The 25,637-nt window shown below is 30.5% G+C and overlaps 1 protein-coding gene across 1 annotated transcript in view; it reads left to right on the top strand.

Annotated features, from left to right (window-relative positions):
* agap3 (ArfGAP with GTPase domain, ankyrin repeat and PH domain 3) overlaps positions 1-25,637 on the top strand; it is a 126,374-nt gene that overhangs the window by 15,092 nt on the left and 85,645 nt on the right. Inside the window, 4 exon segments of the mRNA XM_073830603.1 lie at positions 14,919-15,004; positions 19,492-19,633; positions 20,015-20,149; positions 24,311-24,438. Coding sequence (XP_073686704.1) covers positions 14,919-15,004; positions 19,492-19,633; positions 20,015-20,149; positions 24,311-24,438 — 491 coding nt within the window.

Below are 25,637 nucleotides of genomic sequence, written 5' to 3'. Positions count from 1 at the left end.
CAAATGTTCTGATGCAGCGTTTTGTGAGTACATAACCTATTTACACTACTGTACAAGTTTGGTAAGATTACTTGCACGTTTAGTGGTGCAATTTACGAGATACATCACATGTACCATTCACTCCTGTAACAAGCAATTCGAAAAACTCTAATATCTCCATAAATGTTTGACTAAGGTAAAAAAAACTTCGGATGGGGTATTTACATGGGCTTCGGAGTGCATAGCAATGAAGTCAATTCTACTCCGAACCATCCCTTTAAGACATACAGTAGAAGTCAAAAGTTTACATGCACCTTGCAGAATCTGCTTAATAGTCTTTTTTAAACCAAAATAAGAGGGATCATACAAAATGCATGTTCTTTTTTATTTAGTACTTACCTGAGTATGATATTTCACTTAAAAGATGTTTACATATAGTTCACAAGAAAAAAAAAAATAGTTGAATTTATACAAATCAGCCTGTTCAAAAGTTTACATACTTAATACTGTGTTGTTACCTGAATGATCCACAGCTGTGTTTTTTTGTTTATTGACAGTTGTTTGTGAGTCTTTTGTTTGTCCCGAACAGTTAAACTGCCCGCTGTTCTTTAGAAAAATCCTTCAGGTCCCACAAATTCTTTGGTTTTTCAGCATTTTTGTGTATTTGAACCATGTCCAACAATGACTGTATGATTTTGAGATCCATCTTTTCACACTGAGGACAACTGAGGGACTCATATGCAACTATTACAGAAGGTTCAAACACTCACCAATGCTTTAGAAGGTAAAATGATGCATTAAGAGCCGGGGGTGAAAACTTTTGGAAATTGAAGATCAGGGTAAATGTAACTTTTTTTGTCTTCTGGGAAACATGTAACTATCCTGTAGCTTCTGAAGGGCAGTACTAAATGATACAAATATGATATTTAGGCAAAATAAGAAAAATGTACACATTTTCATTCTGTTCAAAAGTTTTCACACCCGGCTCTTAATGCATGTTTTTTCCTTGGAGCATCTGTGAATGTTTGAACCTTCTGTAATAGTTACATATATGAGTCCCTCAGTTGAGATGGATCTCAAAATCATACAGTCATTGTTGGAAAGGGTTCAAATACACAAAAATGCTGAAAAACCAAGAATTTGTGGGACCTGAAAGATTTTTCTAAAGAATAGTGGGCAGTTTACGTTTTTAGGACAAACAAGAGACTCACAAACAACTATCACTAAACAAAACAAAAAAAAAAACAGCTGTGGATCATTCAGGTAACAACACAGTATTAAGAATCAAGTGTATGTAAACTTTTGAACAGGGTCATTTTTATAAATTCAACTATTATTTTCTCTTGTGGAGCATCTTTTATGTGAAATATCTCATTCAGGTCAGTACTAAATAAAAAATAACCTGCATTTTCTATGATCCCTCTTATTTTGGTAAAATAATTAACATTTTGCAGATTCTGCAAGGTGTATGTAAACTTTTGACTTCAACAGTATTTGAAAAAAAAAATCAGTTCTTTGTAATTGTAATAATATTTCGCAATATTGCTGTTTTTACTGTTTTTTTGCTCAGCGTTGGTGAGCATGCTAAGAGATCAAACCCTTGTAAAAATGTCACTGACCCCAGACTTTTAAACAGTAGCGTATATTTAAAGAAATATTCTGGGTTCAATACATGTATTAAGGTTTTGCTCCTCACTTAACTACAAAACAAAGAAAAACAGTTAGTAATGCACTTACACAATAAGCCAGTGAGGCAAGGTTACCTTAGAATCAATGACAAAAACATAGTTTCGAAAGTATCACCATGTAACAAACATACGTCTTAACGTGAGTCTACTATGATAAAATCACTTACTAACCTTTTCTGAGTAAGTTACATTCAATTTTATGATCTTATCAAGAGAGTAAACAAGTTTTGAAAGCTTAAATAAAGGAAGGTATTGGATGTTTGTATTGATTTTTATGCAAAAAATTACATCTGTAATACATAACCAGTAGCTCTGCTGCAGAAGTGATTTAGATATTTTTTTAGCTCATATAATACACATTTTTGACCCTGGACCACAAAACCAGTATTGAGTAGCACGGGTATATTTGTAGCAGTAGGCAACATTACATTGTATGGGTTAAAATGATCAAGTTTTCTTTTATGCCAAAAATGATTAGGATATTAAGTAGAGATCATATTAAGTAAATTTCCTACTGTAAATATATCAAAACTTAATTTTTGATTAGTGATATGCATTGCTAAGAACTTAATTTGGATAACATTAAATGTAATTTTCTCTGTATTTTGACTGGTTCTCAATATATGACTGGTTTTGTGGTCCAGGGTCACATTTTTATATTAAAGAAGGAAGAATTGAGTGTTTTAGTCAAAATTCTACCAGTACTAAAAATTATTTTTAGATATTATCAATATATTTAAACTTGCTTTGAACCCATAACATGGTAAACAATAGCCACATTGCTTAAAGTGAGGTATAATGTTGAGGTAAAATTCTGGCCCGGTGGGTTTAGTTGGATGCCTGTATGCACATTGTGTTTCAAGTGAAGGAAAACGACGCTTGGGAGCCTGTTGGGACTTGTTTTGAATTTGGCTTTCACAGTTCAGTCTCATTCAGTCAGAATCTGCTTCTTTCTAACCAGACTGTGGCACTGATATGGAATAATGCTCATCTCTAATGCAGTGAGAAAAAGGAAAATCAATGAATCGCTGTGGGATTGTGAGATCGGTGTTAATACACACCTGAGTAGTGAACTTCAGAAACTAAACGGAATGATATTTGTACCTCTATAATAGAAAATACTACAAATTTCAGAAAGCTTACATTGGAGTCTTTTGTTGTTAAAGTGTGCATCAGGTTATTATTTTAATTTATTTTATTTATTCACTATTAAATATAAAATTCCAATCATGTTCTGTAATAAAGCATTGTGCTTTGACTTGCCTTAGAAAAAGTATCATAATGGTACCATGGTATCCAGAAACAATGGTTTTATAAAAGATAAACTATTGTTTGAAATTTTTATCTCACAAAGGCTCCATTTATTGGATCAAAAATACAGTAAAACAGTAATATTGTGAAATATTATTACAATTAACTGTTTTCTGAATGAATATATTGTAAAGTGTCATTTATTTCTGCGATCAAACCTGAATTTTCAGCATTATTACTCCAGTCTTCAGTGTCACATGATTCTTCAGAAATCCTTCTAATATGCTGATTTGCTGCTCAAAAAACATTGCTGAATATTAATGTTGAAAACAGTTGTGCTGCTTAATTTTGTAATTTTTATTGATTTAATTTTCTAATTTAATTTTAGTTCTTTATGGAAACTTATATTTTTATTAGGATGTTTTTGATATAATTTGATGTTTTTGGATAATATTTAAAATAGATTTTTTAAAAACATTACTTTTGATCAATTTGCAAACAAAATTAATTTCTTCTAAAAACTAAGACTTTTGAATGATAGTGAATATACCATGGTACTATCATGTTTTTTGGTAATATTCCACTATACACTACTAGTCAAATCTTTTTGAACAGTAAGATTCTTAATGTTTTTTAAAGACGTCTCTTCTGCTCACCAAGCCTGCATTTATGATCCAAAATACAGCAAAGCAGTAATGTGAAATATTTTTATTATTTATGATAACTGCTTTCTATTTAAATATAATTTCAAATGTAATTTATTCCTGCAATTTTTTTAAAGATGAATTTTAAGCATCATTATTCCAGTCACATGATCCTTTAGAAATCATTCTAATATTCTAATTTGCTGCTCAAAAAACAACAACAACAGCAACAACAACAAAACATTTATTATGTAGAAAACAGCTGAGTTTTTTCAGGTTTCTCTGATGAATAGAAAGTTCAGATGAACAGCATTTATCAGTAATAGAAATCTTTTGTCAAATTAAAAATGCCTTTATCATCACTTTTGTTCAATTTAAAGCAACCTTGATAAATCAAAGTAATAATTTCTATAATAATCTAAAAAAAAAAATTATACTGACTCCAAGCTTTTGAATGGTATAGTGCATAATATCACAAAAGTTTATTTCAGATATATGCTGATCTTTAGATCTTTCTATTCATGAAAGAATACTTTAAAATGTAGTCACCTTTTTTAAATATTGATAAAAAAAAAAAAAACTGAACCACAAATCAGCATATTAGAATATTTTCTGAAGGATAATGTGACACTGAAGACTGGAATAACGATGTTAAAAATTCAGCTTTGAAATCGCAGGAATAAATTAGATTTTAAAATATAATCAAATAGAAAGCAGTTATTTTAAATAGTAAAATATTTCAAACTTGTACTGTTTTTGCTGTACTTCCGAAAGTACAGTAAAAATCTTACTGTTTAAATTAAAAATCATACTGTTCAGAAACTTTTGACTGGTAGTGTATATCTAAGTACCTTAGTATTACTGCCTGATACCACCACTTTACCTTGTTTCTTTTTTTGTAGGGACTGAATTATTATTAGCTATATTCATACAATAGACAACCTCAAAGAATACCATGATAGTACTATAGTACATGTCCAAAAAGCTATGGTTTTACCACAATCTCATGTCCATAGACTATGAAAGTAGTCCTGTTTACTCTGATATTGCTTTGTTTGTATATTCTCATATTTGGCAGAAAAGCAGTTGCATTAAACAATTGATTAATGCAGCTGTGATTCACACTGGGTTTATTAAGCGACACCTAATTAAAATTGACCCTAATTTCTCTTAATCCTAATTTGTAATCTGTCATTGGCTCCTGCTCCCGAGTTTCCATGCAGATGCTCCGCCTCTACGATTGCTCCGGTGTTGCCATGGCAACAGAGGGTCAGGCAGCCTGACCGGCCGCCACCGGAGCATGTCATCAATCCTCGGCGTTTACTTTTGAGTGACGGCAGAGAGATTAAATGTTTATGCCCTCCTGGCACCAGCTGCCCCTCTGAAATCTAAATTAGAGATTAGAATCATAACCACGGATTCCTGAAGACCCAAACCAGGGCTGCGTTTCAAAAAGCGACACGAAAAGCCTCACCTCTGCTGGCGACAGTAAGACTCGGTTCCTTATTGTAATTTTCTTTTTAGCCGTTGCAGCAGAAACGAAAAGCTGAAAACATCTATTTTGCACGGCTTTCTGCCAAACGTCTGAACGAGCAGGAAACTTTGCTGAAGGGATTTTTGTTCTGTCCTATCTTGACATGTTCAGACATGCCCTTTCTGGCTTCAATGCAATTATCTCCTACTTTAAAAGCTTCAGTGAATATGCCTGAAAAGCAAATTCAATCCTTTTCAATTAAACAACCATTTTTAGTGGTGCTTCTTAATGCAAGCATTATTACTCATATTTTAAAGTTAGAGGTGTGATTATGGAAGAACTAAAAGTGATTTTTTTTTTGACAGTTTGCAGCCTGTTTTGCATACAAGTATCACTTGCATTTTCTTCAGTAAATAAGTTTTTTTTGTTTTTATCAATAATGATAATTAAACATTATTTGTGACCCTGGGCCACAAAACCAGTCTTAAGGTACATTTTTTTTAAAGTTAGATGTATAAATCTGAAAGCATCCGATATAAGCGTTCTTAGAACAAGACGATATTTGGCTAAGATAAAACTATTTGAAAATCTGGAATCTGATGGTGGTAAAAAAAACTAAATATTGAGAAAATCACCTTTAAAGTTGTCCTAATGAAGCTTAGATATATTACAGTAGGACATTTACAAAATATCTTCATGGAACATAATCTTTGCTTAATATCTTAATAGCATAAAAGAAAAATCAATAGTTTTGACCCATACAATGTATTATTGGCTAATGCTGCAAATATAAAAGTGCTGCTTAAGTTTTGTGGTGCAGGGTCACATTTTGCTTAGTGTTTTTTTAGTGTTCAGTAACTCTGCTGGTTTAGGCCTGTCATGGATAAAAAAAATTGCCAGTAGATGCTGGGGAGTGCTTGTCTAATGAGTGATTCATTGAGTCATTCATTCAAAGTATTTATTCAAAATGGCTGAAACACTACAGTGTTTGGAACTGTTTTCATTGGCAAAACCAAAAAAAAAACATTAACTTAATATCACATTTGCAATCACGCTTGTGCTAATATTCAGGAAAATGGCTTGTGTGGCAATGTCTTGCTTTTGTGATGTTTCTTAAAGGGATAGTTCACCCAAAAATGAAAATTACTCACCCTCAAGCCATTCTAGGTGTATGTGTCTTTCTTCTTTCAGAAGAATACCATCACAGTTATATTAAAAAATGTCCTGGCTCTTCCCAGCTTTATAATGGCAGTGAGTTATTCCATCCACCATAAACAGTGCTCCACATGGCTTGGAAGGGTTAATAAAGGCCTACTTAAGTGAGTTTTTAAAACTTTTTAAAACTTATTAGAAGTAGAAAACAAGGATATGTAAAGAAAAATGCTGGAGTATTTTGATGCAAGTCAAGAGGAGACTGGTTTTCCTTTGTGGTAACCAAAACTTGGTTCTCTTGAGGCTAGCATATTCTCATCAGAGCTTACGCTATGCCTACAGTTGAGGTCAAAAGTTTACATCCCCCTTTCAGAATCTTCAAAATGTTTATTATTTTACCAAAATAAGAGGCATCATACAAAATGCATGTTGTTTATTTGGTACTGACCTGATATTTAACATAAAATATATTTACATATAGTCCACATGTTCACACACGTTCAAAAGTTTACATCCCCTTGATTCTTAATACTGTGCTGTTCCCTGAATAATCCACAGCTGTTTTTTTGTTTGTTTAGTGATAGTTGTTCATGAGTTCCTTATTTGTTTTGTCCTGAACAGTTAAACTGCCCACTGTTCTTCAGAAAAATCCCACAAATTATTTGGTTTTCCAGCATTTTTATGTATTTGAACCCTTTCCAACAGTGACTGTATGATTTTGAGATCCATCTTTTCCCACTGAGGACAACTGAGGGACTCATATGCAACTATTACAGAAGGTTAAAATGCTCACTGATGGTCCGGAAGGAAACACGATGCATTAAGAGCTGGGGGGGGAAAACTTTTGAACAGATTGAAGAGGTGTACATTATTCTTATTTTGCCTAAGTATATTTTTTTCCATTTGGTACTGCCCTTCAGAAGCTACAGAAGATAATTACATGTTTCCCAGGAGACAAAATAAGTTACATTTACCCTGATCTTCAAATTACAAAAGTTTTCACCCCCCATTTTACCATAGTTTAATGCATAGTTTTTCCCTCTGAGGCATCAGTAAGCATTTGATCCTTCTGTTATAGTTGCATGTGAGTCCCTCAGTTGTCCTCAATGTGAAAAGATGGATCTCAAAATCATACAGTCATTGTTGGAAATACACAAAAATGCTGGAAAACCAAAGAATTTGTGGGACCTAAAGGATTTTTCTAAAGAAAGTTTGTTCAGGACAAACAAGGGAATCAAAGGGATGTAAACTTTTGAATGGGATCCTTTTTTATAAATTCAGTTTGTAAAGTTTTAAGTATGGATATTTTACTTATAGAAATGCATCGATTCGCTTCGGAAGGCTTCTATTAAGCCACCAGAGCCATGGACCACTTTTTATGATGGATTTATGCACTTTATTGGACTTCAAAATCTTAACACCCATTCAATGCCATTATAAAGTCAGTACATGTTAGAGCTGCACGATTCTGAATAAAATGAGAATCACGATTTTTTTTGCTTCGAATAAAGATCACGATTCTCTCATGATTCTGGAGAACTTTTTTATTTTAAAGATTTACCCCTGAACATTAGTTTATCAAATAGCAGTAAAATAAGACATAATAAGCTTTGCCAGAGTAAAGCGATTTAAATATTTTTAGCTAGAAAAACTTGCCTAGCAACATTTTATGGCTGTCATTTTATGGCTGTCATGTAGGAAAAATAATTTATGACAAGAGTGCACCTCAAAAATCTACTTCATAACAGGAGTTCTGACCTTTTTCACAAACAGATTTCCTCGTTGCCTTTTTCCCTATAACACTTTAGAAATCATAAGAAATGATATATCAGATGAAAAATTAAAATTTCAAAATTCATCCTTTGAAAGCTATTTTAAAATCAGATATTGCATTAACATGAAAAATGTACATCAAAATCATATTACAAAATGTTTTTGTTCATGAATTATAAAAATTTACATTTCAATTCTACACGTCTCTGTTCAAAAATGGGAGTAACAGTTAAGGGGTTAATGGATATATATGGTTCCATTGCTCTGCTGGTCCATAAATCTGGCACGATCAAAGTACTATTTCAATATTCAAAGTGCAAATAGAGACCGAATTTTTCAAGCATGATACAGAGCTATCTACACAACTACACAACTTATTATAGCCCACATACTAATAACAGCCTAGATATTTTATGTAGCCTAATTTGCGCAAACCTGTCACTGCAGTCTGTGCAGTAATTAGGCTGGCGGAAGTTTTGTAAAATATAAATAAAATATAATTGGCTGAATTGTATAAATGCTGGATTAAGATCGTGTGGGGGGGTCGAATTGAGATTGCGATCTTTTAACGATTAATTGTGCAGCTCTAGTACATGTTTTAATATAACTCCCAAGTATATTCTTCTGAAGAAAAAAAAAAGTCATATACATTTAGGATGGCTTAAGGGTGAGTAAATTGTGATAATTAAAATTTTGGGGTGAACTATATCAAACAAAAACTCATAAGGATATTCTTGCTCTTGTAACTTTAATTATAGAGTCATTGCAAAGTGAGTGACACTCAGTCAGTTTGCATATTGCCAAAACGACAGTTAAGATATTATCGTAGACAATAAATATAGCACGCACCCCTATTTTGCATATTTATTTTGCTTCCAGGTGTATTCATGTTGGCTAATTATGACCATATTGTTCACTTTCTCTTGTTAGAGCCGAAACTAAGCTGAAATTCAACACTTTTTATTGTGCATTTATGCTCGAGGGATGCATTGACGGAATAAAAATAGCTAGTATGGACACAGGTGAACTAATTAAAAGTGTAGTGTGCTTGGTGTAATGGCTTTATGGATAATGTCTCTCAGTCGATATGAGGTCACTGGTTGAAATCTTCATGTAGGGTCATGTTATGTTTTGTTCTGCTGTTATTAACACCCCTCAATGCTCTGGCGGGCTGTACTTCAGTGCCCTCGGTGAACCTCTTAATGCCAATTTACTCCGGGGGTCACTGAACTTGAAAGTAAGGATTTGCCTTGTGGCACAAACTTTAGCAGGTTTTTCGGTTATACACTGTGCAGCAAGCATTCACTCATTATATTTACCCAATGAAAACCTTCCTAGGAGGTGCTCAGAAGTGTCAAAGCAACATCATGCATTTCCCAGAACAAAGTAGAGGTAAAGGGAAGTTATGCGCTCTATGAAGTAGTCATTATGCTGCATTGTCACATTTTCTCATCACATTGCATGTCAAGGGTGTCCAGCTCTAATTGCTTGATTTTTGGTAATACCTTTTATCCTTCATTCTTGGCAGTCAGATGAAATAGTGAATCAAAACATGCCTTAAAATAGTCAGTCTAATTACTTCATGTTTATTCATTACACTGGAAATGAAAAGTCAAGTTAGGTTCATTGCATTGTTAATTTCATTGCATTTTGCACAGTATAGTCATTTGAACTATTGAATATTCACATAATCAAAGCAGTTTAATTTGGTTTGTTTATTGCTTTAATAATAATTTAATTTTTAAACAATTTTATAATTACTTAGATGTACAAACTGTTTATAGTTTATTATTTGGGTTATAATCTGTTATATTTGTTACTGTAAAATAAAATACATTTGTTTAGAATTTATTTATGTTATGCTGTCAAATCCATTTATGAATTCTAAATAATATTGAAACAATAATAAATAACTAATAATTAACATCATTTCTATTTATATAAATTAGGGCTGTCAAATCGATTAATTGAGACTAATCACATCCAAAATTAATAATTACACAATATATATGTGTGTGTACTGTGGTATAGTTATATGTAGAAATAAATGTAGACACATACATGTATATTTAAGAAATATTAATGTGTGTGTATATATAAATATATGTGACCCTGGACCACAAAACCAGTCTTAAGTCGCTGGGGTATATTTGTAGCAATAGTCAAAAATACATTGTATGGGTCAAAATTATTCATTTTTCTTTTATGTCAAAAATCATTAGGAAATTAAGTAAAGATCATGTTCCATGAAGATTTTTTTGTAAAATTCCTACTGTAAACCTATCAAAATGTAATTTTTGATTAGTAATATGCATTGCTAAGAATTTAATTTGTACAACTTTAAAGGTGATTTTCTCAGTATTTTGATTTTTTGCACCCTTAGATTTCAGATTTTCAAATAGATGTATCTCAGCCAAATATTGTCCTATCCTAACAAACCATACATCAATAGAAAGCTTATTTATTGAGCTTTCATATGATGTATATATCTCAGTTTTGTAAAATTTAACCTTATGACTGGTTTTGTGGTCCAGGGTCACATATGTGTGCGTATATATACCAAAATATATATTGCATGCATTACTTAAACTGTAATTTTGGTTCTGATTAATCAAGCCCTAACTTATATAAACAAATTGATGCTAATTATTACTAGGGCTGGACCAGAATATTCGATTATTCGAATATTCGTTCGGTGGGTTGGCATTCGATTTTAAATTTTGAGATTCGAATATTCTTTTTTTTTTTCATACACCTTGCATCCCCCTCGAAACGGTTCTCATTTGCGCTTAAATATGAATGAAGAAGATCAGACTGCTGCGCCACTAACACAGAGACAGCAAAAATAAAAAATAAAAAAAATAAAAAGAGAGAGAGATTGAGCAATATTTGAGAGACACTATAAAGTACAATCGGGCCCACTTGAATGGTGGAAGCAAAGCTAGGGTTGTGACTGTCGCAATGACAACCGCGCCTCCACGTTTAAATGCACGCAGCTGATCGCAGTGCCCCAGCAAAAATAATTATCATAAATGTGTCGGGAAAAAGTAAGGAGATATTTAAATTATTTATTAATAAACTAGTATTTGACACAAAGATGAAGTTGACGATCCTGACTCGCCATTTGCTCGTTGGACGCGCCTTTAATGCCTAAATGCATATTTATGGATTAGGCCTATAGCTAATGAAAGAGTTTTGTTTTCGATTTGAATTATTAAAATAATTTTTTTACAGTACCGGATGATATATTAGTCCTACCTTTATGAGCAAAAATGAAGTTTCACATCGCAGCGGCACCTCTATGTTTTGCAAAGCGTGCTTCAGCTTTACTCTCTGCACAAACGATTGGATAGGCCTATAGCACACATTTATCTAGGTGTAACGATTCAACTAATATTGTGATATGCTTTAAGTTTTTTTTATATCTATGGATTTGAATCGAAATCGTGATGACTTGAGAGGGCTAAATTGATCCGTCTGCCGCTGGCCGCTTTGTCGTTACTTTAAAAAAACAAAATTTTACTTAATTTAACAAATAAAAAGTGTTCCAAATATATTTCTAAATTAACTTTATAACCTAAATAAACGAAAATGATTGTAATTACTTTGCTATTAAAAACAGCAGCTGTGTAATGGGGAAGAGAAAGAGAAAAAAGACCGGTTTCAGTCGGACTCGGGCCAGTAATTCTGATGAGCGAGGTTTTAGGAATTTTTGCAACGAATGTTTGTTTAATAGCCTATGTAACATTATAGAGGCTAGTTTCATATTTAAATGTAGCCTATTATTTATTTGATTTATTTTAGCGTTTTGTAAGCTGCTTGTTCACTGACGGAAGTGCTCAACTAAACACGCACGTTTGTTAATAATGTTTGAGCCTCATTTATTTTGTAGATATAATTTATTTTCAAAATAATATACATATGTATTTTATATATAGGCCTATATACACAAACGTTATATGTGACCCTGGACCACAAAACCAGTCATAAGGTTAAATTTTACAAAACTGAGATGTATATAGAATATGAAAGCTCAGTAAATAAGCTTTCTATTGATGTATGGTTTGTTAGGATAGGACAATATTTGACTGAGATACATCTATTTGAAAATCTGGAATCTGAGGGTGCAAAAAAATCCAAATCCTGAGAAAGTCACCTTTAAAGTTGTCCAAATTAGGTTCTTAACAATGCATATTACTAGTCAAAAATTACATTTTGATAGGTTTACAGTAGGAATTTTACAAAAAATCTTCATGGAACATGATCTTTACTTAATTTCCTAATGATTTTTGGCATGAAAGAAAAATCAATAATTTTGACCCATGCAGTGTATTTTTGGCTATTGCAACAAACATACCCCAGCGACTTAAGACTGGTTTTGTGGTCCAGGGTCACATATGTATTTTATATATAGGCCTATATACACAAACGTTATATGTGACCCTGGACCACAAAACCAGTCATAAGGTTAAATTTTACAAAACTGAGATGTATACATCATATGAAAGCTCAATAAATAAGCTTTCTATTGATGTATGGTTTGTTAGGATAGGACAATATTTGGCTGAGATACATCTATTTGAAAATCTGGAATCTAAGGGTGCAAAAAATCTAAATACTGAGAAAATCACCTTTAAAGTTGTCCAAATTAAGTTCTTAACAATGCATATTACTATTCAAAAATTACATTTTGATATATTTATAGTAGGAATTTTACAAAAAATCTTCATGGAACATGATCTTTACTTAATTTCCTAATGATTTTTGGCATAAAAGAAAAAATCTATAATTTTGACCCATACAATGTATTTTTGGCTATTGCTACAAATATACCCCAGCGACTTAAGACTGGTTTTGTGGTCCAGGGTCACATATATAATGTATATATTTATTTATAAATAATTTAGATATAAATAATTGATTTATATATAAACACCACGCCATTGTTTTTTATTTTTTTTATTTTATTTAAATAGCCTACCCTTTACGGTGTCAGTAATTACTGTGCTGCTAATTTCTGATTTGGGAGTGATTTGTTTGTTAAAAAAATGTTAGGCTACCTTATTAAAAGTATTGCTCTTAGCAGACCTGTGTGTGTTGTATCACTAGCGCAGTGTCTGTTCTCGAAGCATGTAAGCTCTGCCTGCGCGAGGCACGCCGCTTCCAACTCGCAATGTTCTATTACAATTTATTAATTCTGAACGTGTGGTGTGTCCATATTGCACCAAAATGCAACACTGCACTCCCTTGGGTCCACAGCAAAAATCGTTTGGATGAACTGTTCTCGACATAATAAAAATGCAAACAGACAGACACACAGAGATTCCTGCCTTTATTAGAGAGAAGGATATGTTCAGCCCCTCCCACCGAAGCTTCGAAGCTCAAACAATGGTAATGTTAAATGTATAATATATAAAAAAAATTCTAGCACACATTTTTTAAGCCTTTATTTTGGTTTCGATTAATCACGATTAATCGATTTGACAGTTTTTATAAATAGAAATTCTGCTAATTATTAAAGTTTTGATTTTAATATTATATATTATTCATGTTTATGTTTATGTTTAATTTATATTATATATAAAAGTTATTTTGGTTGTGATTAATCACGATTAATTAATTTTTAATTATTACAGTTATTTATATTTTTTCTATATTATATAATTCATATTTATGTTTTATTTTTAGTTATAATTTAAATAAATGGAAATTAGGCAGATTATTACAGTTATTTATTATTGTTTCAATATCATACATAATTAATATATTTATTTTTTATTTATATTATAAATATTGATATAAATATAGCATACCTTTATGAAACTTTTCTTTAATAATGATGAATCGACTTGAAAGCCCTAATTTCTATAAATTGAAATTATGTGAATTATTACCGTTATTTATTGCTATTTAAATTTTATATATAATTTATTTTATGCTTATATTTTTTGTTTAAAATAAAAAAGTCTTTATTTATAATTTTAGAAATAGCTTATTAATTTAAATATTTGAAAACATATTTTTATATTATGTAACTTTTTTTGCACATTATAATTCTGTCAGCTTCCATTGTTACATACTTTCTGTACCATACCACTATAACCTTCTGAGCCTTTCAGCGGCTCCTTATTTAAATTCCTAACACTTCCAGGTGAAGTTCACCCAAATCGAGTCCTTTTCTCTCCAGGCTGTTCATATATTCCACACATTGCCTTGGCTTTTTAACCTGTCGTAATCTGTGAAGATCTCACCCTTCCTCTTTTGTCCTCCTCGAAGATTACCGTAAGGCGAGTTTCATTCGGCTCCACAAACTTTCCTACTATAAAAAAAGTGCAATTTAATTTGGGGGAATCTCAGTGGCTTCAAAGTTCCATCAGCTTTCAGTGCCAGCGGCTGCGAGGAAGAAAGAAAACCCACATCTGTTGAGAAGGGAATAAATGAAGGGTGAAAAAAATGAAAGTCTCAGACTCTCATCTCGCTGCTGGTGTCGAAATAACTGGGATTTCGGATGAGAGTTGCCTAATTTCATTTTTTTTGTTTTTCAGTTGCTCCACTCAGTGTTAACAGAGATTCCCATGTTTCCATGTGCTGTATAATGAGGCTGGAGCGATGGGCGGCACTCTGCTGGGTTTAATCATTAGTCATGTTTAGACATGCAAACACATTCATCCCAAACACTCATTTACACGCTCACTAACCCATTGGCTCTTTCTGGCTCTTTCTCTGTCCCTTGTCCAACACTTCACAAGTGCCAGAAGTTATGCATAAGATGAAAATTGAAAATGTTTGTGCGATCAGATTGACTGGGCTGGAGGGAGTTCCTCAGGGGTGTATCTTCGGTCCCTTAATCTTGATGGCATTGACGTCAGCGGCGCACTGCCTGCTGGTAAATGAGCTTCCGAGAGAGCCATGTTGTAGAAACAGTATAATTAATGTTATTTTGTGTTCTTCTTGCAGGAGGGAGGTTTAAAAAGGAGATTGTGGTGGATGGACAGAGTTATCTCTTGCTGATCAGGGATGAAGGTGGCCCGCCAGAACTGCAGGTGAGCCACGAGTTAAATGTGAAAGGGTTATTATAATTGAACAAAACTAAAATTAAAACCATAAAATAATAGTTTTTTTAAATAAAATAAACATTAACTGAAGTAAAATATAATATATATTTATATGCATATTTATATATTATTTATTATAATATAAAATATATCAAATTTTTTTAAATAAATAAAATGAGATTAAATCTTATACGTTTTTTTTGTTTTATGAAAGAAATCGGTTTTATTTTATTTTTGTATGCAGCCTTGTTGAATAACAGTATAAATTGTTTTTCACAATAAAAAAGCACATATTAATAAATATACAAATGCACAAAAATGCCAAAAAAAAAAACATTAACAAAAATTACAATGGAAAATATAAAGGTTAAATGGGCCAAAAATTGCATGAAAAAATGTAACCATAAAATTGTTACTTGTAATAAAATAAACTTTTACTAAAATAAAATATTAAAAACAAATAGAAAACCTTTTATTTCAGCTAGATGCCAAGATAAAATTTCTAATTTTAATATAGTTTAACTTGATGTATTAAAATAACTAAAAATTAACTAAAAAATAGTTTTAAAAAATGAAAATGACAAAAACACTAAACGAAATTATAAAAATTAGAACTAATATCAAAACGAAACCAAAGAAATTACTAAATAAAAACTGATTCAAAATGTTAATAAAAATTATAATAGTATCTCTGTGATACTAAAATAAACTATTTTAAATAAATAACATTTTAGCATTATTTATAATAAATGCAATTATAGTATTTATTCATAATCCGACCTTTATTTTTTATTTTTTTATTTTTATTAGAAATTTTAAAAGTAAATAACAAAATTAAAACTGCATCAAAATATTAATAAAAAGTACAATTACAATAGTATCTCATTGATATTATTAAATTACACTGAAATATCATTATTTATACGCTCTTATAGTATTTATTCATAATTTGATAGCAACCGTTATTTTCATATTTTTATTTTCATTTTAATTTACTTTGTCATTTTATTATGTGCTATATATTTTTATTTAGCATCTATTTACCTATTCGTTTTAATTTCCGTTTTAGTAATTTTAGTATTTCAACTAAACTCAGTTTATTTCAGTTAGTTGCCAAAACAATTTTTCATTTACATTAAAAAAACTCCTAAAAATTTTAAAAAGTGAACGAATATTAAAATGACAACAAAAAAATTACTAAATTAAAGCTGCATCAAAATATTAATAAAAATTACAATAGCATCTCATCGATACTAAAATAACAATTAAATGTCATTATTTATATGCTATTATAGTATTTATTCATAATTTGATAGCAACCATTATTTATGTAATTTTATTTTAATTTGAATTTACTTTTTTATTAAATTTTATTTATTTTTTCATCTTATTATGAGCTATATATTTTTAATTTAGCGTCTATTTAGCTATTCATTTTATTTCAGTATTTCATTTTGTTTTAGTATTTCAACTTAAACTCAGTTTATTTCAGTTAGTTGCCAAGACAATATTTCAATTAACAACAACAATTTTTTAGTTTTAGTGAACAATTAGTTAACAACACTTCAAAAAACTATATATATATATATAAATTAAATATATAATAAAATATAAGCTATAAATATATAAATAAACTAAAATTAAAATGAATCTGCCCTCATTTCTCATGTGCTTTCAAACAGGAATGACTTTATTTCTTCTGTGCGACACAAAAGGAGATATTATGAAGAATGTTCATGCTGCTCTGTTCCATAGAAAATTGATTGTACCTCAAAGTATGTAGTGACCAGTGGTTATTTAGGTCCAAAAAAGGGCAAAAAGCACCATAAATGTCGACTGCATGACTTTTTGGAAAAGAGCAGAATAAACAGTCTTATAAAATAACTTCTTTACTGGGTGAATTGTTCCTTTAAGGACTTTTTCTGGTCATGCAAGGACGTCTAACTGTAGCTTTTGAGGATAAGAGCTGTTTACATGCTGCCATGTAAAGTACTAGCAATACCCCAAACACCTTAATTATCTTGTTCAGTTTGCAGCTCCAGGGCCGCATGCTGACGCGGCGCTACGATAATTGATGATATCCGAGAAAGTGAGACTTTTCGCAAGTTGAGAGAAGCGGAGAACTGTCCAAATAGCTGCTAAAATATTCCACAAATGTGTCACCCAGTCCTCGTTCCCCCAGCAGCAAGCGGGACGCAGGGCCGTGTCGAGATGAACCGCTGTACTTGCCTCGTGGGGCCCATTTCAGGGTGGCCCTATTTTCACATTTTGCTGCGGCTCAGTGTAATTATAGTCTGATGGTTCTCACGGCAGCTTTCAGCCGTGCCGAGCGGGGATGAGGACTCGCTTCCTGTGTTGTGGGAACGGGGATTTCGAGTAAAACTTTTCTGCCAGTGTGGCTCCTGGTGGAATAGCGGCGATAATTATTCTCTGTTAGTCTGTGTTCCGTTTAGCTGGTTTTATGGTAATGCGTAATTGATTAGAATGCAAATTACCGCAAGAATTTGTAATGCGGCCCTTCAAATTTCAAGCAGACGTCAATGAGTGCGTCTCAGGGCTCCCAAACAATTCCGAGTTACTCCGAGTCGCCTTATTTATCCATGATTAGAAATATTCTTTTGCAGGTAAGGGGAAACTAATGAGGAAAAACTCACACGTGGGATTCGGTAAACTACTAAAATCACTTAAAATTACTGAAATGTTCCTTCCTACACTACAAAATTTAATAAGCAACTAAAGCTAAAATGGAAACTGAAATTAAAACCATAAAAAAACAAAAAACATTTGTTACTTCAAATAAACATTAACCTGAAATGATAAAAAATGGTTTAAATAAAATTAACGTGAAATCAAATAAAATGTATAACTTTTTTATTTTATTTTATTTTATTTTATTTATTTTATTTTTTTTATTATATTTTAAATGTCTCATTTTAAGTTGATGGATTAACACAATTTATTTTTTTTAAATAAATAATTTAATTAATTAATAACAACAAGCAACTAAAGCTTAAACTCTTAGTTTTATGAATTTGATCTTTTTAATGCAACCTTGTTTTATTAACATATTTATAAATATACAAAATGTAGTTTAAATAAACATTGACATCAAATAAAATGTTTTACTATTTATTATTTTATTTTATTATTTTATTTAATTTTTTTCTGCTAGTTGCCGAGGCAACTGTTTCTAATTTTAAGTTGATGTATTAACAAAAAATTATTAAATAATTAATTAATAGAAATTAATTAGTTAATATAACTAACGCTTAAACACAAAGGTTAGTTTTATGTATTTTATTTTTTTTACGCAACCTTGTGTTAATATATTTATAAATATACTAAATTCGTGAAAAATTTTACAAAAAAATTTACAAGTTCATTACTTTAAAAAACATTAACCTGAAATCAAGTAAATGAAAAAAAAAAAAATTTTATTATGTTTATTTTAAATACATTAATTAATTAATTAATTAATTAATTAATAGAACAAGAAACTAAAGCTTAAACTTTTAAGATTTATTTAATGCAACCTTGTTTTATTTACGTATTTATAAATATACAAAATTCACGTTACTTTAAATAAACATTAACCTGAAAAGTTGAAAATTAATTTAGTTTTATTATTTTTCTGCATTTTTCATGTTAAGATTAAAGATTAAACAAGATTTGATAAAAAAATATATTAATTATTAAATAATAATAATAGAGTTACTTAGTTAATTAATTAATTAGTAGAACAAGCAAATAAATCTTACTAAAACTTTTATGTAATTGAATTTTTAAATGCAACCTTGCATACATTAATAAATAAACAAAATTCACATTTTTGGTAAAAACTTGTTCATTAAAATAAACATTAACCTTTTTTTAATGCAACCTTGTTTTAAAATATTTATAAATGTACAAAATTAACACAAAGAAATTACAAGTTACTTTTTATTATTTTATTTTATTTTATATTATTTTGCTTAATTTTTTCCCTGCTAGTTGCTTCTCATTTTAAGCTGATGTATTAACAATAAATAAATAAATAAATAAAAAGCTGAACGTTTAAATAAATTAATTTTAATTAAATTAAATTAGTTACTTTAAATCAAATCAACATTAACCTGAAATCAAATAAACTTCAAATGTGAGAGAAAACAAGTAAGATATAATAAGTAAATATATATAAGTAAATATTATTTTTATATTTATAAATATGCAAAATTCACGGAAAAAAAATTAAGAACTAATTCTAAGTGAATCAAAAAGAATACAGAAACTCTCAAATTCATACTGAAATAATAATAATAATAAAAACTATACCTGCACACATAAATATTTTTTTAAAGCAAAGTATCCATTATTTATTTAAAATATATTTTTTGAATGCAACCTTCAAATAAAAATATTGATTTATTTAAAAAAAAAAAAAAAAAGCTTATTTAAAGTTACTGGGATTGATCATGTTTTTGTTGGCTTGTTTTCAGTTTGCTGCCTGGGTGGACGCAGTGGTGTTCGTCTTCAGCTTGGAGGATGAGATCAGCTTCCAGACCGTTTATAACTACTTCCTGCGTCTTTCCAGCTACAGGAACACGGCAGAGGTTCCCATGGTGCTGGTTGGGACGCAGGGTGAGTCATAACACCATCACTGACTCTATTCTTCTTCTACAGTACAACACAGGATGCACCGAATTTGATGTGAACTTGTTTTTATTAAATCCTCCATGAAAGTCTCGCACTTAGTCATAGTCGAAAGGTGGCGAAATGGTACATTTGTCCTGTTTTAACAAAGCAGCAGGATATGAACTCTCATCTGCAGTAAGCTGAAAGAATCTTTCTTATGCATTTGCCCTGTACTTGTATGCAAATTGCTCTCTGATGAGACGCATAATTAACAATTATGAGCACGGAGATGCTGTACTGTCATTATGTGTGCTGTACAGCTAGATTAAAGGAACAGCACACCCAAAAATGAATATGTCGTGTCTATTACCATTGTATGATTTCTAGATGCCATCAGCGCTGCCAACCCGAGAGTGATAGATGACGCCCGGGCTCGAAAACTGTCCAACGACCTGAAACGCTCCACGTATTACGAAACTTGCTCCACCTATGGGCTTAACGTGGAGAGAGTCTTTCAAGATGGTGAGACGCCTGATGTGTTCATTTTTAAGAGTTTATCCTCAGGTGTGAGTTTACTAACCTGGTTTGCAGTTAATATTCTTTGTTGGTCATGATCTTTAGGGTTGCTCTCTTTAAATGAAATAAATAGCTTGTGTTTTATATATGAATATAGACATGTTTTGCATTGAAAGTATCTTGTTGCTCTTGAAAATCTTTAGTAATATTTCCTGAGAATCCTGTGCAGCTTTTGTTAATTTTGGAGGTGTTTTTGTGATAAGGTTGTAAGAATGTTTTTAGACCAAAATCTGACAACATCTTCAATCAAATAAATCCATCCAAGCCAGTGGAATTATCTACGAAATACTTTTTAGCTATTTATTTAGAAATGCATGGCATTTTAAACTTAAAGACTTTCCTTTATTAATATGACATTTTTATTAGTGGCTTTTCATTATTATTATTATTATTAGGGTTATTTTGTCCCCAATATATTTATATTAATAATAATATATTTAAATGAATAATAATAATAATTGTAATAATAAATAATACATGTTTTTTTTATTTCAGCTAGGTATAAGCTAACTTTTTAAATATTTTTTTAATAATAATAATTATTATTATTATTATTTGTATTATTATTTATTAATGACTTTTTATAATAATATTATAATTATTATTATTGTTGGTTCTATTGGTATTTTTGTTTTGTTGTTAGTATAATAACAATAATAATAATAATTATTATTATTATTATTATTATTATTGTTATTATTATTCACATTAGTAGTAGTGACATTTTGAATTATTATTTTATATATTAATAATAATAATAATAAAAATTATTATTATTATTATTATTATTATTATTATTATTTTTTTTTTTATTAGTGTTGTTCTTTAATCTTGTTAATATAATTTTTCGTCTTATTATTATTGCTAATTTCCATTTATATTATTAGTATTATTTAGACAGACTAACTTAATTATTTTAGATATTATTATTATTATTATTATTATTATTATTATTATTATTATTAGTGTTGTTCTTTTTGCTAATATAATAATAATGATGATAATAATAATTATTATTAATAATTTCCATTTATATTATTATTTTTTATTTATACAGGCAATTTTTTATCAATTTAGATAATAATAATAATAATAATAATAATAATAATAATAACTATTATTATTATTATTATTATTATTAGTGTTGTTCTTTTTGTTGTTAATGTAATATTAATCATTCTTATTAATGCTATGATTGTTTTCCATTTATATTATTATTATTATTATTATTAGCTAGACACAGGGTACATTTTTAATTTAAGAAAATACACTGTATAAATATGATACAACAACAATAATAATAATTGTTAGTATTGTTGTTGTTTGTACAGAGACTAAAACTTTTTAATAAACAAAAATGAATTCACAATAATAATATTATTATAATTATTATTATTATTAGGGTTGTTGTTTTTAATGTATTTATAATAATAAGTTTTATTATTATTACTAACAATTTTTTTTTTATTAATGATATTCCATGTATATTATTATTATTATTATTATTATTATTATTATTATTATTACTATTGGTGTTGTCATTATATTATTATAATTAATATTGTTGTATTCGTCATTATTATTATTATTATTATTATTAATGTTAGACAGGCTACACATTTTTTATTTAAAAAATAATTTATACTGTATAAACAATGAAAACAACCATGTTATGCTTTGTTGTTGTAGTCTAATGATTAATTTTTATCATGTCAAAAAGCAGAGGTAAAGGAATAATTACAAATCAATTAAAACGTTCATTACATCCTGGTTATCAGACACTTAAAAATAGTTGGCATCATCATAAAACAACAATAGTGATCAAACTTTGTGAAGTTTGGTATTAAACATGTATTTTAATGTATTAACCTTAAAAGCTATAACTGAGGGGGTATTCATTATTATATGTGACCCTGGACCACAAAACCAGTCTTAAGTCGCTGGGGTATATTTGTAGCAATAGCCAAAAATACATTGCATGGGTCAAAATTTTAGATTTTTCTTTTATGCCAAAAATCATTAAGAAATTAAGTAAAGTTCATGTTCCATGAAGATTTTTTGTAAAATTCCTACTGTAAACATATCAAAATGTAATTTTTGATTTGTAATATGCATTGTTAAGAACCTAATTTGGACAACTTTAAAGGTGATTTTCTCAGTATTTTGATTTTTTTGCATCCTCAGATTTCTGATTTCAAATAGATGTATCTCGGCCAAATATTGTCCTATCCTAACAAACCATACATCAATAGAAAGCTTATTTATTGAGCTTTCATATGTTGTATAAATCTCAGTTTTGTCAAATTTAACCTTATGACTGGTTTTGTGGTCCAGGGTCACATATTATTAGTTATTAGTTTATTGTATTATATTATACACAAACAGCAGATTTGAAGGATGGCTGTGAGCCATCTGAATGCATCTGATGTTCTGAATTCGCTTTTATCTCCTCATCTAACAAAGAGCTGTGTTTTTCCAGCGTGTTTTCACGTTGGTAGTGGTTAGTGCATTTATGAACAATCCTGAAAACCAGCTGGAATATCAGTAGCACTCTGAGTTCACTGATAGCGCTCTCTTCCGCCCACCGTCGTCATGTGGCATGAATGTATCGCAGAGTAAGCTACAGAAACCTGCCCACACATCTCTTTTGTGTCCCTCTAGCCGCCTGCTCGAGGTAGTGTGGATTCACAGCACCTAGAAATACATATTACATAAGTATTTATCAAGCAGCCGCGCAGTAATCTGGTATCGCAGCTCTATATATCCATGTGAGACTTCCTCCTGCGATAATACGAGCGGCTTTATTGCTCCACAGTGTTGCAGTTTCCTCCGCGCTCTCCAATATCATAGTTGTCAGGATGGATTTCTCTCGTCCCTGCCTTTATTGCCGGGGTGTTGACGGTTGCTGTTTTCTCCTGCGTGTAATTGCCTCCTCGGGCTGCATTTGAAATAATTAAAAGACAGAGATGCGTTTGTTGTCTGGAGACGAAGAGCCGCTCGACTCTTTGAAAACGCAGACGGATCGACTTCATCTCGACTTTGCCGTTTCTTTCTTTCATTCTTTGTTTTTAAGAAAAGTAAAAGTGAATAATGTTGACTCACTTGTTAAATGACCATAGGCACACTGTAGTTCTCCTGGGTTTCTAGTTTTTTGCTATAAATCTGCATGAAAACATTTCACAGCAGGGGAAGAAACCTTATGTGCGTCATTACAATTGAATTAGTGCTGAAAAATCCTAACGTACTGTACATAAGTTATGAAAATGTTCCTACCAAAAAAAAAAAGAAGCACTGAATGTTTGAAATTTATCACCGTTTATGAATTATGTTTGCGAATAAATTACATTGTAGTTTAGTTTATGCTTGTAGTCACATCAGTGACTTTGAGAGAGATTTTGGGTTGTTAATAGACATGTAAATTATTAATTGTTGTTGTATATACTGTAGTTGGTAATATGCAGGACTAAAATTACAAAAAACTGCTATTACATGTTGAAATGTATTTTATTTTTATAATGCATTATATTTTAATTGTACCATTTTAATTGTTCAATTTTATATTTTTAAATCATACATGCATTTGTAATTTTAGTTTTATTATATTTTCATACATTTTGTTATTTTTAATTATTGCGTCGTTCAAAAATGTGTTTGCGTGTGTGTATATATGTGTATGTGTGTGTGTGTGTATATATATATATATATATATATATATATATATATATATATATATATATATATACTTTTTTATACATACTTTTTTTTTTTTCTCACCAAGGCTGCATTTATTTGATCAAAAATACAGTAAAACTGTGAAATATTATTATAATTTCAAAAAAATGTTTTCTATTTGAATATATTTTAAAATGTAATTTATTCTTGTGATGCAAAGCTGAATTTTCAGCATCATTACTCCAGTCTCCAAAGACTTGATCCTTCAGAAATAATGTAATATGCCGATTTGCTGATCAAGTAGCATTTTATTAAATAAATAATTATTTTTCTTTCTTGTTTTTTTTTTTTTAAAGAAAACATGAAATTATAAAATGATGAATGTCTTTACTCTCACTTTTAATTTCATAGCTTGATTATGATGTGTGATTGCAGTTGCTCAGAAAGTGGTGGCGCTGAGGAAAAAACAGCAGCTTTCGATTGGTCCGTGTAAATCTCTGCCCAACTCTCCCAGCCACTCGTCGGTCCCGGCCGCATCCATCCCCTCTGTACACATCAATCAGGTGAGTCTGGGGCATTTGTGCTGATCTAGGATCAGCCTTAGTCAGCGGAAACCTGTCCTGAAGTAGCTAGTTTGCAAACTGCTTTTAGATTTGAAAAAAAAATATTACTATATAAAATTAATTAAAAAATAGTATTTATTATAGTTTTACAACAGTAATTGTAAATGAAAATTTTGTTATTAATCGCTCACCCTCATGTCGTTCCAAACCCGCAAGACCATCTTCGTTCATCTTCGGAAGACAAATTAAGATATTTATGATGAAATCCAAGAGTTTCTGACCCTGCATAGACAGCAACGCAACTGACACGTTCAAGGCCTAGAAAAAAGGTAAGGATGTCGTTAAAATAATCCATGTGACGTCAGTGGTTCAACCGTAATGTTATGAAGCTACTAGAATACTTTTTGTGTGCAAGGAAAACAAAAATAATGACTTTATTCAGCAATTTCTTCTCTTCTGTGTCAGTCTTCGATGCATATGTGTGGTGATGCTGATGCAGGAGCTGGCGTTCTGACATATAGTACTGTGCAAAATTATTACAAAACTAGTATTTTCACCAACAAAAAAGTCAGATATTTCCATCTTTTGCCGTAGTGTGTCGGTAGGAAATATCAGTTTACATTTCCAAACATTCATTTTGCCATTAATTGTAATAATCCAGTCTGTCTGGAATGGCATGACGAAACAGAACTGAGACAGACTAAATGCAGAAGAACTGTGGCAGCTTCTCCAAGATGCTTCAAGAAACCTACCTGCAAAGCTATAGTACACTTGTGTAGAAATGCTGTAAAATTAGAGTGCTGTCAAAAATAATGTCATAAATCAATTGTCTGTATCAATTACCTTCTATTAACTAAATTAAACCAACATTTGGTGTGACCATCCTTTGCATTTAAAGCAGCTTTAACGCAATATTTATCAGGTAGCTTTGCAGCTAGGGTTTTTTTGAAGCATCTTGGAGATGTTGCCACAGTTCTTCTGGATTTAGTCTGTCTCAGTTTGTTCTGTTTCTTCATGTCATTCCAGACAGCCTGATGATGAGATCAGATCTCAGTGTGAAGCACTGGCTGTTGTCAGACTCCTTGTGCAAACAAAAATCTCACTGGATTATTACAGTCAGTGGGTAAATAATTGTTTGGAAATGTAAATTAATATTTTCTACTGACACACTACAGCAAAAGATAGAAATAACTGACTTA

The sequence above is a fragment of the Garra rufa genome, chromosome 24, assembly GCF_049309525.1.
Source record: "Garra rufa chromosome 24, GarRuf1.0, whole genome shotgun sequence".
In the NCBI taxonomy this organism is placed as follows: domain Eukaryota; kingdom Metazoa; phylum Chordata; class Actinopteri; order Cypriniformes; family Cyprinidae; genus Garra; species Garra rufa.
Note: the sequence above shows the minus strand (reverse complement) of the source record. Positions and strands in the feature narration are given on the sequence as shown.